This window comes from Dendrobates tinctorius, unplaced genomic scaffold, assembly GCF_039654945.1.
Source record: "Dendrobates tinctorius isolate UK_male_01 unplaced genomic scaffold, ASM3965494v1 ptg000014l, whole genome shotgun sequence".
NCBI classification, from domain to species: domain Eukaryota; kingdom Metazoa; phylum Chordata; class Amphibia; order Anura; family Dendrobatidae; genus Dendrobates; species Dendrobates tinctorius.
Window position 1 is genome coordinate 1,182,426 of NW_027361682.1, and position 14,796 is coordinate 1,197,221.

A 14,796-nucleotide genomic window follows, 5' to 3' on the forward strand; every position below is an offset into this window, starting at 1 on the left:
CTGCCCTCTCTTTCAAACCACATATCCAACCCCTTGCCTCCTCCTGCCGCCTCAAACTCAAAAATATTTCCCGGATCCGCGCATTCCTCAACTATGAGACCACAAAAACACTAGTGCACGCCCTTATCTCCCACCTCGACTACTGCAACCTCCTACTCTGGTCTCCCCTCCCGCACTCTGGCACCACTCCAGTCCCATACTACACTCTGCTGCCTGACTAATCCACCTGTCTCCCCGCTATTCCCCAGCCTCCCCCCTATGTGAGGCCCTTCACTGGCTTCCTATTGTCCAGAGGCTCCAGTTCAAAACCCTAACATGACACACACCACCATCCACAACCTGTCCCCTCCATACATCTCTGACATGATCTCCCGGTACCTACTCGCACACAACCTTCGATCCTCTCAAGATCTCCTTCTCTACTCCCCCCTCATCTCTTCTTCCCACAAACGCATACAAGACTTCTCCCGTGCTTCCCCCATACTCTGGAACTCTCTGCTGCAACACAACAGACTCTCACCAACAACGGAAACCTTCAAGAAGAACCCGAAGACCCACCTGTTCCGACAAGCCTACACCCTGCAATGGTCCTCGGTCTACTGTACCACCGCACAACCAGCTCTACCCTCTCTTAGTGTATTCTCACCCATCCCTGTAGACTGTGAGCCCTCGTGGGCAGGGTCCTCTCTCCTTCTGTACTTGTGTGTCCCTTGTCGTGCACATGTTTATTGTACTTGTCTATATTTCCCCTTTTCCCATGTAGAGCGCCATGGAATAAATGGCGCTATATAAATGTATAATAATAATAATAATCATCTATGGGAGATTGTCAAGCGGAAGATGAGAGACACCAGACCCAACAATGCAGACGAGCTGAAGGCTGCTATCAAAGCAACCTGGGCTTCCATAACACCTCAGCAGTGCCACAGGCTGATCGCCTCCATGCCACACCACATTGATGCAGCAATTGAAGCAAAAGGAACCCCGACCAAGTATTTAGTGCATTTATTGAACATGAATTTCAGTAGGACAACATTTCAGATTTTAAAATAATTTTTCAAGCTGGTGTTATAAAGTATTCTAATTTACTGAGATAATGACTTTTGGGTTTTCATTGGCTGTAAGCCATAATCATCAACATTAACAGAAATAAACACTTGAAATAGATCACCGTTTGTAATGACTCTATATAATATATGAGTTACATTCCCTGACACGCCTCCGGAAGAGGCAGTGCGAAACGCGCGTCGGGGCAGAAGAGACGTCCAGGGATTCACCACCAGCTGACACTTTATAGGTATTTACCATTTATGGCTCACCTTTTCCTGCGGTTAGGGCTGTCCAGGGGATAATATATATTTTGGAGGAGATGGTTTGTTTAGGCAATATAACTCCATTTTGTCAGCCATATATAAGAACATGGATAGTATTGAGATAATTCCATTTACTATTAGTTCCCTTTTTACTTTTGGCCTATTTCGTGGGTGTGCTTAAATGTCGCTGACGATATGCTATGGTAGGATTTCCCATGGATTTATTTCGTCCCTTTATCTACTGTTCAATACCTTTCTATTGTCATTTTTTGTTAATATGTGTTTTATGTCAATAAAGATGTGGTTTTTGTAATTTTATACCATTGTGTGGTACTGGATTTTTTACTTCTTGGTTACCATAAAAGTGATATAGTTAATTGGTGGTATATTACCCTTAATTGGGATTTTGTGACTACATTGTATTGAAGAACTGAAATAAACTAACTTTTTGATGATATTCTAATTTTGTGAGATGCACCTGCAAATCTGGTTTTGCTGTAATCGCACCGACTCAAAGAGTAAAGTCGCCTAATCACTTATACTGCACGAGGAACTGCGTAAAAATTAAATAGAACCAAAAACACAGGATAAATGTGATCCGAAATGTTATGTAAAATGATCCCAACGAAAGCTTCAAATTAATCCACAAAAAAAGCAAGTTACCACTGAGGTCTGTCAATCGAAATACAGGGGCTTCCATATTACTGGAAGTACAAAAGCTCTGTAAATGAAAAATGGCTCCTTGCCCCACCAAAAAATTCTGCAAATTCTCCGCTCCCATATCCAAATGCCCTTCTGAGCCCCAATATACCTAGACCACAATAAGCGTCCACGTTTGGGATTTTCGCAGCAATGAAATTCCACCAATTTTGCAGATGCATGTCTCCACAAGCCCGAGCTGGGAATAATGAACGGGCACTACAATGTACTGGGCACTACAATGTACTGGATACTATAATGACAGTTTGTAATTTTCACTCAGCAACATCCACTGCTGCTTGATTTTGGAACAAAAAAAAAAATAAAAAAAATACATGGAGCCAAAAGCATCACTACACCTTTAGATAAATTTCCAAAGGGGTTTAATTTCTTAAATGGGGTCACTTGAGGGGGATTCTGCTCTTGTAGCAGTTATGGGCTCTGAAAATGGAGTCAGCAAACTATTTTAGGAAAATCTGCGCTCCTGTAAGCAAAAAGCGCTGTTGTCCTTCTCGAGGCTCGCCATATGGCTAAGCAATACTATACAGCCATATATGGGGTTTTTTCACGTTCAGCTGAACTTGTGTGACAAATTTTGGTGGAATTTTTACCTATTTTCCTATGTCAAAATGTAAAATCTGTTAATACAGTTTTTGAAGTAAAAATGTAATTATTTTTTCTTGCCTGCCTGATGGTATAAAATTGTGTGACACACCTGTGGTGTCAATATTATCATTGCACCCCTAGATGAATTCATTAAAAGGATTAGTTTGTAAAATGGGGTCTCATATGGGGGTTCTGCTGTTCTGGCACCTCAGGGGCTCTCCCAGTGGGTCATGGCACTCGAAAACCATAACAGTAAAATCTACACTATGATATGGTGCGCCTTCTCTTCTGAGCTTTGCACTGTGCCTAAATAGTATTTCCTGGTTACATTTAGGGTATTGGAGCCCTTAGAAAAATTAAAAACTTGGGGTTAAAACAACATTTTAGTGGTAAAAATGTAATTCTTTCTTCACCGCCCAATGGTATGAAATTCTGTGAGGCACATGTGGTGTCAACATGCTCACTACACGCCTAGATAAATTCATTGTTGGGTGTAGTTTGTAAAATGAGGACACATATGGGGGGTTTAAGCACCACAGGGGCACTGCCAATGTGACATGATGTGCTCAAACCATTCCGGGAAAATCTGAACTCCAGTAAGGCATTTCTTCCCTTCTGAGCTTTGCACTTTGCCTCAAAAGTATTTTTTGGCCACATATGGGGTATCTGTGTACTCAGGAGAAATTGCTGAACAAATATTGGTTCCATTTTTTTTCTGCTGTCCTTGTGAAAAAAAATTGAAGCTAAATAATTTTTTTCCTGAAAAATATTTTTTTATCCATTTTTAGTTCATGGTTGTAAAATTATGTGAAGCATCTGTAGGTTTACGATGCTCACCATATAGCTATATAATTTCCTTCGGGGGAGGTCTATTTTACAAAATGGAGTCACTTGGGGAGTTTTCACTGTTTCCTTGAGGGGTCTATTTTCCAAACTTGGGTCACTAAATTAGAGGTTTCTGCCATTTTCGTATGTCAGGGGCTCTCCAAATGCTACATGGCATTTACAATCTATTCCAGACAAATAACGCTTTTTCTTTCCTACCCCTGCAACGTGCCCAAACAGAAGTTTTGACCACATATGGGGCATGATTGCTTTCAAGAAAAATTGAATAACAAATTATGGGGTCTTTTTTCTCCTATTATCCACTGTGAAAATTACAAATTTAAGGCTAAAGCAACATTTTTGTGAAAAAAAAGAAAATCTAATATTGTCAAATTCTGTGTTGTATCTGTGGGTTCAAAATCCTCACTATACCCCTGGATAAAATCCATGAGGGGTGTAGTTTCCAAATGGGATAAGTTTGTGGGGCGTTTACACTTTTTTAGGCTCTTCAGGGGCTCTCCAAACCATTCCATCCAAGTCTGTGCTCCAAAACGTCACTCCTTTCTTTATGAGCCCTGCTGTGAGTCCAAACGTTAGTTTTCCCCACATATGGAGTATCTGTGTACTCAAGAGAAATTGCACAACAAATTTTGTGTTCCATTTTCTCCTGCTACCATCGTGAAAATAAAAAATTTGGGGTAAAAAGCATTTTTGTGGTAAAAGTGTGATTTTTTTATTTTCATTGCTCTATGTTATAAATTTCTGAAGCACCTGGGAGTTCCAAGTGTTTACCACACACCTAGATAAGTTTCTTGATGGATGTAGTTTCCAAAATGGGGTCATTTGTGGGGGATTTCCACTGTTTAGGCACACCAGGGTCTCTGTAAACGCGGCATGGCGTCTGCTCCTGATTCCAGCCATTTTTCAGTTCAAAAATTGAAACAATGCTTCTTCCCTTCTGAGCTGCCCTGTTGTGCGTCCAAACAGTAGTTTTCCCCCACATGTGAGGTATTGGTGTACCCAGGAGAAATTCCACAACAGATTTTGCGGTTCATTTTGCTCCCGTTTCCCTTGTGAAAGCAAAAAAAAAAAAAAAAATTTGCTACTTGTTTCAATAAAATTGAGACACAGAAAAAAAAAAAACACAGTATGACAAACGTGCATGAATACTCTGTTGTAAAATATATGTAACAATGAGCAGCAAGTGCCAGTAAAAGATAATAAAAACAGGGTATTTAGTTGATACGTTTTTTGCAAAAAATGTACACGAAGCCACTCCACATATTTTACAACAGAGTATTCATGCACGTTTGTCATACTGTGTGTTTTTTTCTGTGTCTCAATCTTTGGGTGGTGTGAACAGTTTCTTACTGACCTGTTCATTCTTGTGCATGTCTCATGTGTTTTTAATCCATTAATTTCTTGCTTATGCAAGCTTTGGGAGATCCCCGCCCCTCTCTTGTGGGACATGCATAAGAGCCATTTTGCCCAGCGCCTTTCGGAATCCTCTTCATGTAGGTATTGTTTACATGATCAGGATTTAAATACATTAGATAGGAATGCTCCGAGAAGGGTTACCATGACGTGGTGGACTGGCTTCGTATACACCTTTTGCAAAAAACATAACAACTAAATACCCTGTTTTTATTACCATCTTTTACAGGCACTTGCTGCTTACTGTTACATATATTTTACAACAGAGTATTCATGCACGTTTGTCATACTGTGTTTTTTCTGTGTCTCAATCTTTGGGTGGTGTGAACAGTTTTTTAATCAATTTGTTTCAATAAAATCATTTTTTAGTCATGGTGATCCCAGTGTACAAAACATAATTAATTTTTTTCTTTCTTTGCTAAAAATTTCTGACCAAATGGCAGTGCCCCTACGAAATGGTTGAAAAGGTTAGCGATGTCAACTATAAAGTCCACCAACCAGGGAGAATGAAGCCTTATCAAGTGTACCACGTCAACCTGACCAAGCCAATGTGAGATAAAGAGCCTGTGGAAGCTCTGTGTTTGGAGTCCAAAGCTGACATTTGGGTTTCAAGGAGCTCCAAAAACCTTTCAGAGACCTATGGACAGAATGTATGATGGTGGAAGGTGCTGAAACACCCCCACCCCACTGAATTTGGGCAGAGGGGTGGGTATATAAGATGGCAGTCGGACACATCAGTGATGGGAGATATGCATCACGGAGGTTTTTGTCTTCAGTGATGTAACCCTGGAAGCAAGTTCCAGCATTCATGGTGCTGAGAGTGTTAAAAGGGCTTAACAAGAGCCAGGTTTCCTAGTGATAGGTAGGACTGGCTGCTCACATATCCCCTCCCCAGGGTGTGGTATGGCGGATATAAGAAACTCCAGCTGTATCATTATTGCACAATATGTGAAGGCAAGTAGTGATGAGTGGTCATGCACAGATAAGGGGTTGTCTGAGCATGCTCGAGTGCTAACCCAGTGTCTTTGGTGTGCTCGAAAAATATGTTCAAGTCGTCTTGGCTGCTTGTCTAGCGGCTGTTTGAAAGTCACAACACATTCATGGATTGCCTTACAAACCTTATCCGTGCACGCTCGCTCATCACTAGTAAGGCCTTCTGTGTGCTGTCTCCAGACTAAGTTGGTATACAGGATACTATCCAGCCTATCACTAACCTGCCGTTATTTGGACTGTTTACTTTGTTTTGCCTGCACTGAAAGACCGTTTATTTCCTTTGCTTGTGTCATGGTTTATGGAGTCTTAACCCCTTAATGACCTCAGCTTTTTTCGTTTTTTTCTTTCCAGATCCATAACTTTATTTTCCTGTCAATTTGGCCATATGAGGACTTATTTTTGCGGGGCGAGTTGTACTTTTCAACGACACAATTGGTTTTACCATGTCGTGTACTCGAAAACGGGAAAAAAAATTCCAAGTGCGGTGATTGCAAAAAAGTGCAATCCCACACTTGTTTTTTGTTTGGCTTTTTTGCTAGGTTCACTAAATGCTAAAACTGACCTGCCATTATGATTCTCCAGGTCATTACGAGTTCATAGACACCAAACATGTCTAGGTTCTTTATCTGAGTGGTTAAAAAAAATTCCAAAGTTTGCTTTAAAAAAAATGGCGCAATATTCCGAGACCTGTAACGTCTCCATTTCTCGTGATCTCGGGTAGGGTGGGCGCTTATCTTTTGTGTGCCGAGCTGACATTTTTAATGATACACTTTTGTGCAGATATGATCTTTTGATCGCACGTTATTGCAATTTAATGCAATGTCACGGCTACCAAAAAAACCTAATTCTGGAGTTTTATTTTTTTTTCCACTGCGCCGTTAAGCGATCTGGTTAATCCTTTTTTTATTGATAGATCGTGCGATTCTGAATGTGGCGATACCAAATGTCTATGTCTGATTTTTTTTTATTGTTTTATTTTGAATGTGGCGAAAAGGGGGTGATTGGACCGGTTTTGTTTTTTTCATATTTTTAAAAACTTTTATTTTTGGCATGCTTCAATAGCCTCCATGAGAGGCTAGAAGCTGTCACAACTCGATCGACTCTGCTACATAAAGGCGATGCTCAGATCATCTCTATGTAGAATGACAGCATTGCTATGACGCCGACCACAGAGTGGCGTGCACAGCAATCCGCCATCAGCAACCATAGAGATCTCAAGGAGACCTCTGGTTGCTATGCCGACGCACTGATGACCCCTGATCATGTGACGGGGGAGGGTCAGCGGTGGGCGTTTTTCCAGCCGGAGGCGCCATTTAAATGCCGCTGTCAGCGTTTGACAGCAGCATTCAACAAGTTAATAGGCGCAAGTGGATCGCGATTTCACTCATGCCTATGGCGGGCACATGTCAGCTGTTCAAAAGAGCTGACATGTCCCGACTTTGATGAGGGATCACCGCCGGAGCCCTCATCAACGCGGGGGTACTGTCCTCGGATGTACTATTCCGTTCGAGGACAGTAAGGGGTTAATAAACCAGCCTGGACATTTTACTTAAACTGCTTCCTGTGTCTACCTCAAGTGCCAGTAGAAACTTTACACTTCTCTCCTATCAACTGGTCAGTGAAGAACAAATAGCACTCAGATGACACACAGATCTCAGATGAAGATACAAAAGGAGCATTAGGGTCCTTCTGGGTTCGGATAGGTGTCCATTTTTAGAAAACAGTTGTGCATGATGTTCTTCTTATTTTATAGTTAGTCAAATTGATATGAATAAAAAAAATTCAACAATTTTAAGTCACATAATTTGTCGGTCACCGCAAAAATGTGTTCACTTAATTGTACCGGTTGTTACGATTATACAAACTATGTCATATTTATTGTCATTGTTTTATGTCTTTATTTTATCTTATAATGTACTGACATACAGATAGCTGTATAGACCAGTATACATGTACCGCTACATGTAAAGAAGAATGCTATTGAAGTTTTTGGCTTAGAAAATTCTCTTGTACATAGCAGTGAAGCCATAAGCTGGCTGGTAAGGTTTCTGTCTTAAATTTCCCAGGTTACTGTGAAGAATATTGGAAATATAAATTTCATGCCAATCATTTGTATCCTATTTGGTATGGGATTATAAAACCTGATTCCTTTGAATAGCAAGGACAGGAAACGTGGCTCAGCAGGTTGTCCAGCATTCTCAAAGCCTTAATGAGAAAGCTGGCAACTAACTCAGAAGGTGGTCAAGCCTCAAAAGGCTGTGAGTGACAGATCTCACACCTTGAGCCAGCTAAGATCAGGACAAAGGCTTGCTTGCAATATAGAGTTATGCTGAATCAAAGCTGCCAAATAAACCTTCTAAAACATTCTAGAAACATAATTCCATAAGGAGTTATGGAAATACTATATGACCGAGATCTCTGTGTACAACCGTGTCAAGCTGACCATGTGTGTCCCCAGGGGGTGTGGAACGTCATGCTGGTACAAGTGGGGTGGCGAAGTGGGTTCATCATATGTGATGGCAGCAGTGGGATTCTTTGTGATCTCTCTGGTGACATCCTTCACAGTTACCGATACTGACATGCTTCAAAATATGTTTAGAGACATCAATTGTGCACAGTGACCTGTGATGGACAGAACTGTGAATAAAGAGTTATCTCCTCTGCAGCAGCAGCAGCTTACAAACGTGCCCTGGATGCACGGGAGAAACATTCTTACAAAATACTGTAAAAAAAAAGACCGAAAAACTAAAAAGTCACATTTTTTGCAGAAGTTTTTGGCATTTTCACGCCAGTGTAAAGAGGGTCCCCTAAAGTGGGTGGAGCATACACAGGGCTTGCTGATGCAGGCCACAATTCACTGCTAGGGGCATAACTTACACCCATTAGAAAGGTTGCTCCAATCCATCCTTGACTTGGGTACCTTTTCTGGCGAGGCACATACCACAGAGAAGTAGGGTGTGCACGCCTGAATGAATTCAGTAGAACTTTCCCCACAGCTCCCCTTCATTAAAGACTGGTGTGCACGGTGCCAATCTTGAGAAGATTATCCAAGACTTATTTTCTTTTTTTATACTCTTGGCATAAAAACTAAACAGGCAGGTATTTGCTAACAGAAGCAATTACTTGCCTGTTGTAGTTGACGCTGGGTCACAGTGGTCACTGACCGCTCCTACCGGTGATTCGGCTTCTCCACATCAGCCGAGCAGCTCTTCTTCTTCCGGGCTGATCTGTAGATAAGACATGCCTTCCGATACCATGGTGATTAATAGACGGCTTCCAGCAGTTAAACTATCAATCAGCATGACATCAGCAGTCACACCCCGTCAACACAGCAGAATGGAAGAATAGCCATATTACTAGTAAGAGCGGCCTGTGACAGCTCTGTGTCGGTAGAGATCAGCAGCAGGCACAAAAGATAGGTAGGAAGCGACTGAGTGATAGTTCTTAGCACATTGTAAAAATAAAAAAAGAACAGTCCCCATATTGAATTAGACCCTACATCCACATCAAAAGTTTCAGTAAATACACCAAAAAGACTGAACATCTAAAGTTACTCTACAAGCCAGTGACTGATTAGAGCCTGTGACTTCTCTGCATTTAGTGGTCACTACTCACCTGTGCGGTTATCTGTAGGAATCTCCTCTTTACACTGCTCATCACCCCTCACATATGTCTCTGTAGTATTAATATGGGGCAGATCTTCACCCTGAAAGAAATATTCTAGAAGTCACTGACAGATGAAGACATTTGAGGAGATCCAGACAACATCTAATGTCTATGATCAGCTTTATCCTGTCATCTGCACCAGATATACTGCATTTTTCGGACTACAAGACTCACCCCAAATTTTCAGAAGGAAAATGGGGGAAAAAATTAATGTGTCAAATGGTGGCCGGCCTTACAGTACTGAATTCAGCTTACCTGGGGGGATCGTCAGCGCTGGTGGAGCGAAGTCACAGGGAGTGTTTGGTGGTCCGGCAATGATATGACTGGTGTGTGGGCTACTGCGACATTTTGTGAAAGCTCAGAGCCCCTGCACATCTATTGCTGCGATGCGGTGGCCCACGGGAAAATGGCTGCCGGAGGCGAGCGCTGTGACGACATTTTGTGAAAGCCCGGATACCCCGCATTTCTATTGCCTCGATGCTGTGGCCTCAGGGAAAATGGGCGCTGGAGGCGGCGCATGCGCAGATCGAGATCTCGGCAACGCATGCGCCGCCTACAATTGCCATTTTCCCGAAGGTCACAGGATTGAGGCAATAGAAGTGTGGGGGCTCCGGGCTTTCACAAAATGTCGCCAGAGCCCCCCGCACCACCGTTAAACCTGCAGTACCAGGCTGGGAGCGAGATCATTGCCCTGCAGAGTTGGACCACCGGAAGAATCTCTTGACTCCTGATGCCACCACACTAACTGTAAGTACATTTCAACTATAAGATGCATCCTCGATTTCCCCAAAAAATTTTTGTTGAAAAAAGTGCGTCTTATAGTCCAAAAAATACGGTAGAACATACACTAAATGGCCACATCAAGCGAGACACCCATATATTAACACGTAGGATCTTCTATGCCCTTCAGAACTGCAGATATTAATCACGTCATAGATTGCACAAGGTGCTGAGATTGTTCCCCAGGAATACTGGCCCATGCCAACAGGATAGGTTCCTGTATTTGCCGCAAATTAGATGAAGGTGCTGAGATGCTCTGAACAACCAATTCTACCTCGTCCCAGAGATGCTTTATAGGGTTAAGATCTGAGGACTGTGAAGGTGGAAAACAAGGAAAACTCACTGTCATATTCCTGGTGTAAAGGAATGGAAGACCGTGGCAACTCCTGAGGATAATTTCTGTATGATATAAAAGTATATTTGTGATGCTGCAGGATATACTGTTATTACAGGACCCTGATGAATAGTACTGTAACTATATGACTAAGGCCATGGTTTATTGTAGTCACTTTTATGTGATCGCTATTGACTGTAGGCAGCTGAGCAAGAGAGTTCCAGAGGGTCAGCCCTGCAGCTGGGCAGAGGGTCAGCCCTGCAGCTGGGCAGAGGGTCAGCCCTGCAGCTGGGCAGAGGGTCAGCCCTGCAGCTGGGCAGAGGGTCAGCCCTGCAGCTGGGCAGAGGGTCAGCCCTGCAGCTGGGCAGAGGGTCAGCCCTGCAGCTGGGCAGAGGGTCAGCCCTGCAGCTGGGCAGAGGGTCAGCCCTGCAGCTGGGCAGAGGGTCAGCCCTGCAGCTGGGCAGGGGAGAGTTACAAAGGGTCAGCCCTGCAGCTGGGTATGGGAAAGTTACAGAGGGTCAGCCCTGCAGCTGGGTATGGGAAAGTTACAGAGGGTCAGCCCTGCAGCTGGGCAGGGGAGAGTTACAGAGGGTCAGCCCTGCAGCTGGGCAGGGGAGAGTTACAGAGGGTCAGCCCTGCAGCTGGGCAGGGGAGAGTTACAGAGGGTCAGCCCTGCAGCTGGGGAGGGGAGAGTTACAGAGGGTCAGCCCTGCAGCTGGGCAGGGGAGAGTTACAGAGGGTCAGCCCTGCAGCTGGGCAGGGGAGAGTTACAGAGGGTCAGCCCTGCAGCTGGGCAGGGGAGAGTAACAGAGGGTCAGTCCTGCAGCTGGGCAGGGGAGAGTTACAGAGGGTCAGCCCTGCAGCTGGGCAGGGGAAAGTTACAGAGGGTCAGCCCTGCAGCTGGGCAGGGGAGAGTTACAGAGGGTCAGCCCTGCAGCTGGGCAGGGGAGTGTTACAGAGGGTCAGCCCTGCAGTTGGGGAGGGGAGAGTTACAGAGGGTCAGCCCTGCAGCTGGGCAGGGGAGAGTTACAGAGGGTCAGCCCTGCAGCTGGGCAGGGGAAGATGTTTCTAGGTGATTTACAGTATATACAATAGACTGTAGTTGTAGTGCATGCTTTCTATATGGAGATCTATAGAGTGAGGTTGTGCTATTGCTCATTGCTGGCACTTGACGAATATTAGGTGTGCACTCCAAGCATGACAGTTTAATAGAAATACATGCTGTGATGCTCGGGTTGGGAGGGCCACAGGCCAGTTCGAGCATTGTGGTGCAATCCCCGTCCGAGTTATACGTCTGACTCTTTCCTTGTACTGGTGGATAAAACAAGACCAAACCTAACCCCTTTCCGTCATGCGCCGTACTAGTACGGCGCATGCCGCATCTCCCCCTTTGAAGTGGGCTCCAGCGGTGAACCCACCTCAAAGCTGGGACAGGTCAGCTGTTTTGAACAGCTGACATTTGCCCGCAATAGCCGCGGGCAGAATCGTGATACGCCCGTGGCCATTAACTAGTCAAGTGCAGCTGTCAAACTCTGACAACGGCATTTAACAAGCGCTTCCTGCCATCGGGCCAGAAATATGCTCAAAAGTGACCCACGTCACGTGATCGCGGGTCACCAGTGTGTCAGCATGACAACCAGAGGTCTGCTTGAAACCTCTATGTTTGTTGATGCCTGATTGCTATGAGCACTACCCGGTGGTCGGCGCTCATAGCAATGCAGTAAATCTGCTACACAGAGGCGATCTGAGAATCCCCTCCATGTAACATAGCCGATCGGGCTATGGCAGCTTCTAGCCTCCCATGGAGACTATTGAAGCATGCCAAAAGTTTTTTTAAAAAAAAGAAGTTTTTAAAAATATTAAAATTAAAAAAAAAATACTTAAGTTCCAATCACCCCCCTTTTTGCCTCACTCAAAATAGAATAAAAAAAATCAAACAGACATATTTGGTATGGAGTTCATAAACGCCCGATCAATAAAAAAAGGATTAACCTGGTCGCTAAACGGCGTAGCGATAGAAAAATTAAAAACGCCAGAATTACATTTTTTTGGTCACCTCCACAATGCAACAACGGGCGATCAAAAGAACGTCTCTGCACCAAAATGGTAACGTCAGATCGGCACACAAGGTATAATGCAAGGCATAAGCCCTCACCCAACCCGAGATCACGAGAAATGGAGATGCTACTGGTATCGGAAAATGGCACAATTTTTTTAACAAAGTTTGGAATTATTTTTCACCACTTATATAAAAATGAACCTAGACATGTTTGTTGTCTATGAACTTGTCATCACCTGGAGAATCATAATGGCAGGTCAGTTTTAGCATTTAGTGAACAGGGTGAAGAAAAAAAAAAAAAAACAAAAAACACAAGTGTGGGATTGCACCTTTTTTGCAATTTCATCTCACTTGGAATTTTTTTTCATGGTTTTGAGTACACGACATGGTAAAACCAATGGTGTCGTTCAAAAGTACAACTCGTCCTACAAAAAACAAGCACTCATATGGCCATACTAATGGAAAAATAAAAAAAGTTATGGCTCTGGGAAGGAGGGAGGCAAAAAACAAATGCAAAAACGAAAATGGGGTCCAGCGCGAAGGGGTTAAGCCCTCCACAGCCGTTTACAGCTCATATGGAAGATCTCATGACACCTTCTCTCCATCTACCTGATGATCCTGAGGAACATTGGGATCTTCTTGCTTACAGTCCAGTTGAAGAGGACGGGGACATCTCTCTGGTGTTGTCCCCTCACTGGATAGAACTGGAGGAAACACATACAGGGACTGAATTCATTCTGTACATACAGATAATTATAGGTCGTGTGTATTTAGTCCTGTCTATTACCTGGCGATGTGAGGGGCTGGGGAACCTCCATCATGACGTCCTTGTACAGATCTTTGTGTCCTTCTAAATACTCCCACTCCTCCATGGAGAAATAGACGGTGACATCCTGACACCTTATAGGAACCTGACACATACAATGATACCGTCATCCCCCGATCCCTCCATAGCGTTACTGTATAATGTCCCAGCATTCCCAGCAGTGTCACCTCTCCAGTCAGCAGCTCAGTCATCTTGTAGGTGAGTTCTAGGATCTTCTGGTCATTGATGTCCTCATGTACCGGGGGTGAGGTGGAGGCCCCGTGATTGGGCTCAGGGGTCTTCCCCATCCCTCAGACACAGGGGCCTGACAGCGCCCACTAGAGGTCTTCTTCACTACTGTGTAATCCTGGTTATGGAGAGACACATTAATAAACCTCACTACAGACATTTCCAGAGTCCTCACCTCTCCAGTTCTGTCCATCTGTTATTCCCATAGATAAGAATGATGTAATGTGACGTCATCAGAATCTCTCACCTCTCCAGTAAGCCGGAAGAGGATCTCTAGGGTGAGGTGTAATATCCTCTCCGCCATCTTGTCCCTGTTCATCCTTGTAGAGTCACTCATGAGAATTCTTATAGAAGATCTCCACTGAGAGGATCCGATATTGTAGGGACCTGAATGGGGAGAAGATGACGATGTAACATCATAAAGATCCCATGTAAGAAATCTCCGGAGCTGTTACCGGCTTCACATGATCACTAGATCCAGTCATGGCCCCGTCCTGCCCCCGGTATAACACACAGTCCCATTATAGCTACATAAAAGAGATTTACCACAGAATATCTCCAATCCAGCACCGAAAACACAGAACAAATCTAAAAGGAAAATTAACCCCATATACAGGAGTTACCCAGTACAGGTAGTAAAGTGGGACTGGAAGAGAAAATAAACAGGGGGGGGGGGGGGGGCAATATAGAAAAGGCCATACAAAGAGAGAATAGAGGACTAAATATAAAGCGATCAGCAATAACACACAGACAAACTGACATCCCTGTGGTCTGTATGTGAGAACTAATCCAAACGTGATCCTCAGTGCACACAGTCACACATACTTTGTGACAGGGCAGTTCTGATTGGCTCATAGGAGAGTAAATAGTTTTCTCTACTGGTTTGATGACACCCCCTGACAGAGTCTAGCGCCGAAACACAAGTTGGGTCTGACTCCATCCAGGCAGGAGGAACATATGGGTAAATATTGGTCCTTTACTTTTTCTCTTCATATTTGCAGCCCTTATTCACAAACTCTAGCTTTACCTCGCT

At 43.9% G+C, this 14,796-nt stretch overlaps 1 protein-coding gene across 2 annotated transcripts in view; it reads right to left on the bottom strand.

Annotated features, from left to right (window-relative positions):
- Positions 1-14,406, bottom strand: part of LOC141073791 (uncharacterized) — a 240,812-nt gene extending 226,406 nt beyond the window's left edge. For both annotated transcript variants that reach the window (XM_073561223.1, XM_073561214.1), the window contains exon 1: positions 14,011-14,406. In XM_073561223.1, the coding sequence (XP_073417324.1) occupies positions 14,011-14,100 (90 nt within the window). In that variant the 5' untranslated portion in view covers positions 14,101-14,406. The remainder of the gene's footprint in view (positions 1-14,010) is intronic.
- Between the last annotated feature and the right edge of the window lie 390 nt (positions 14,407-14,796).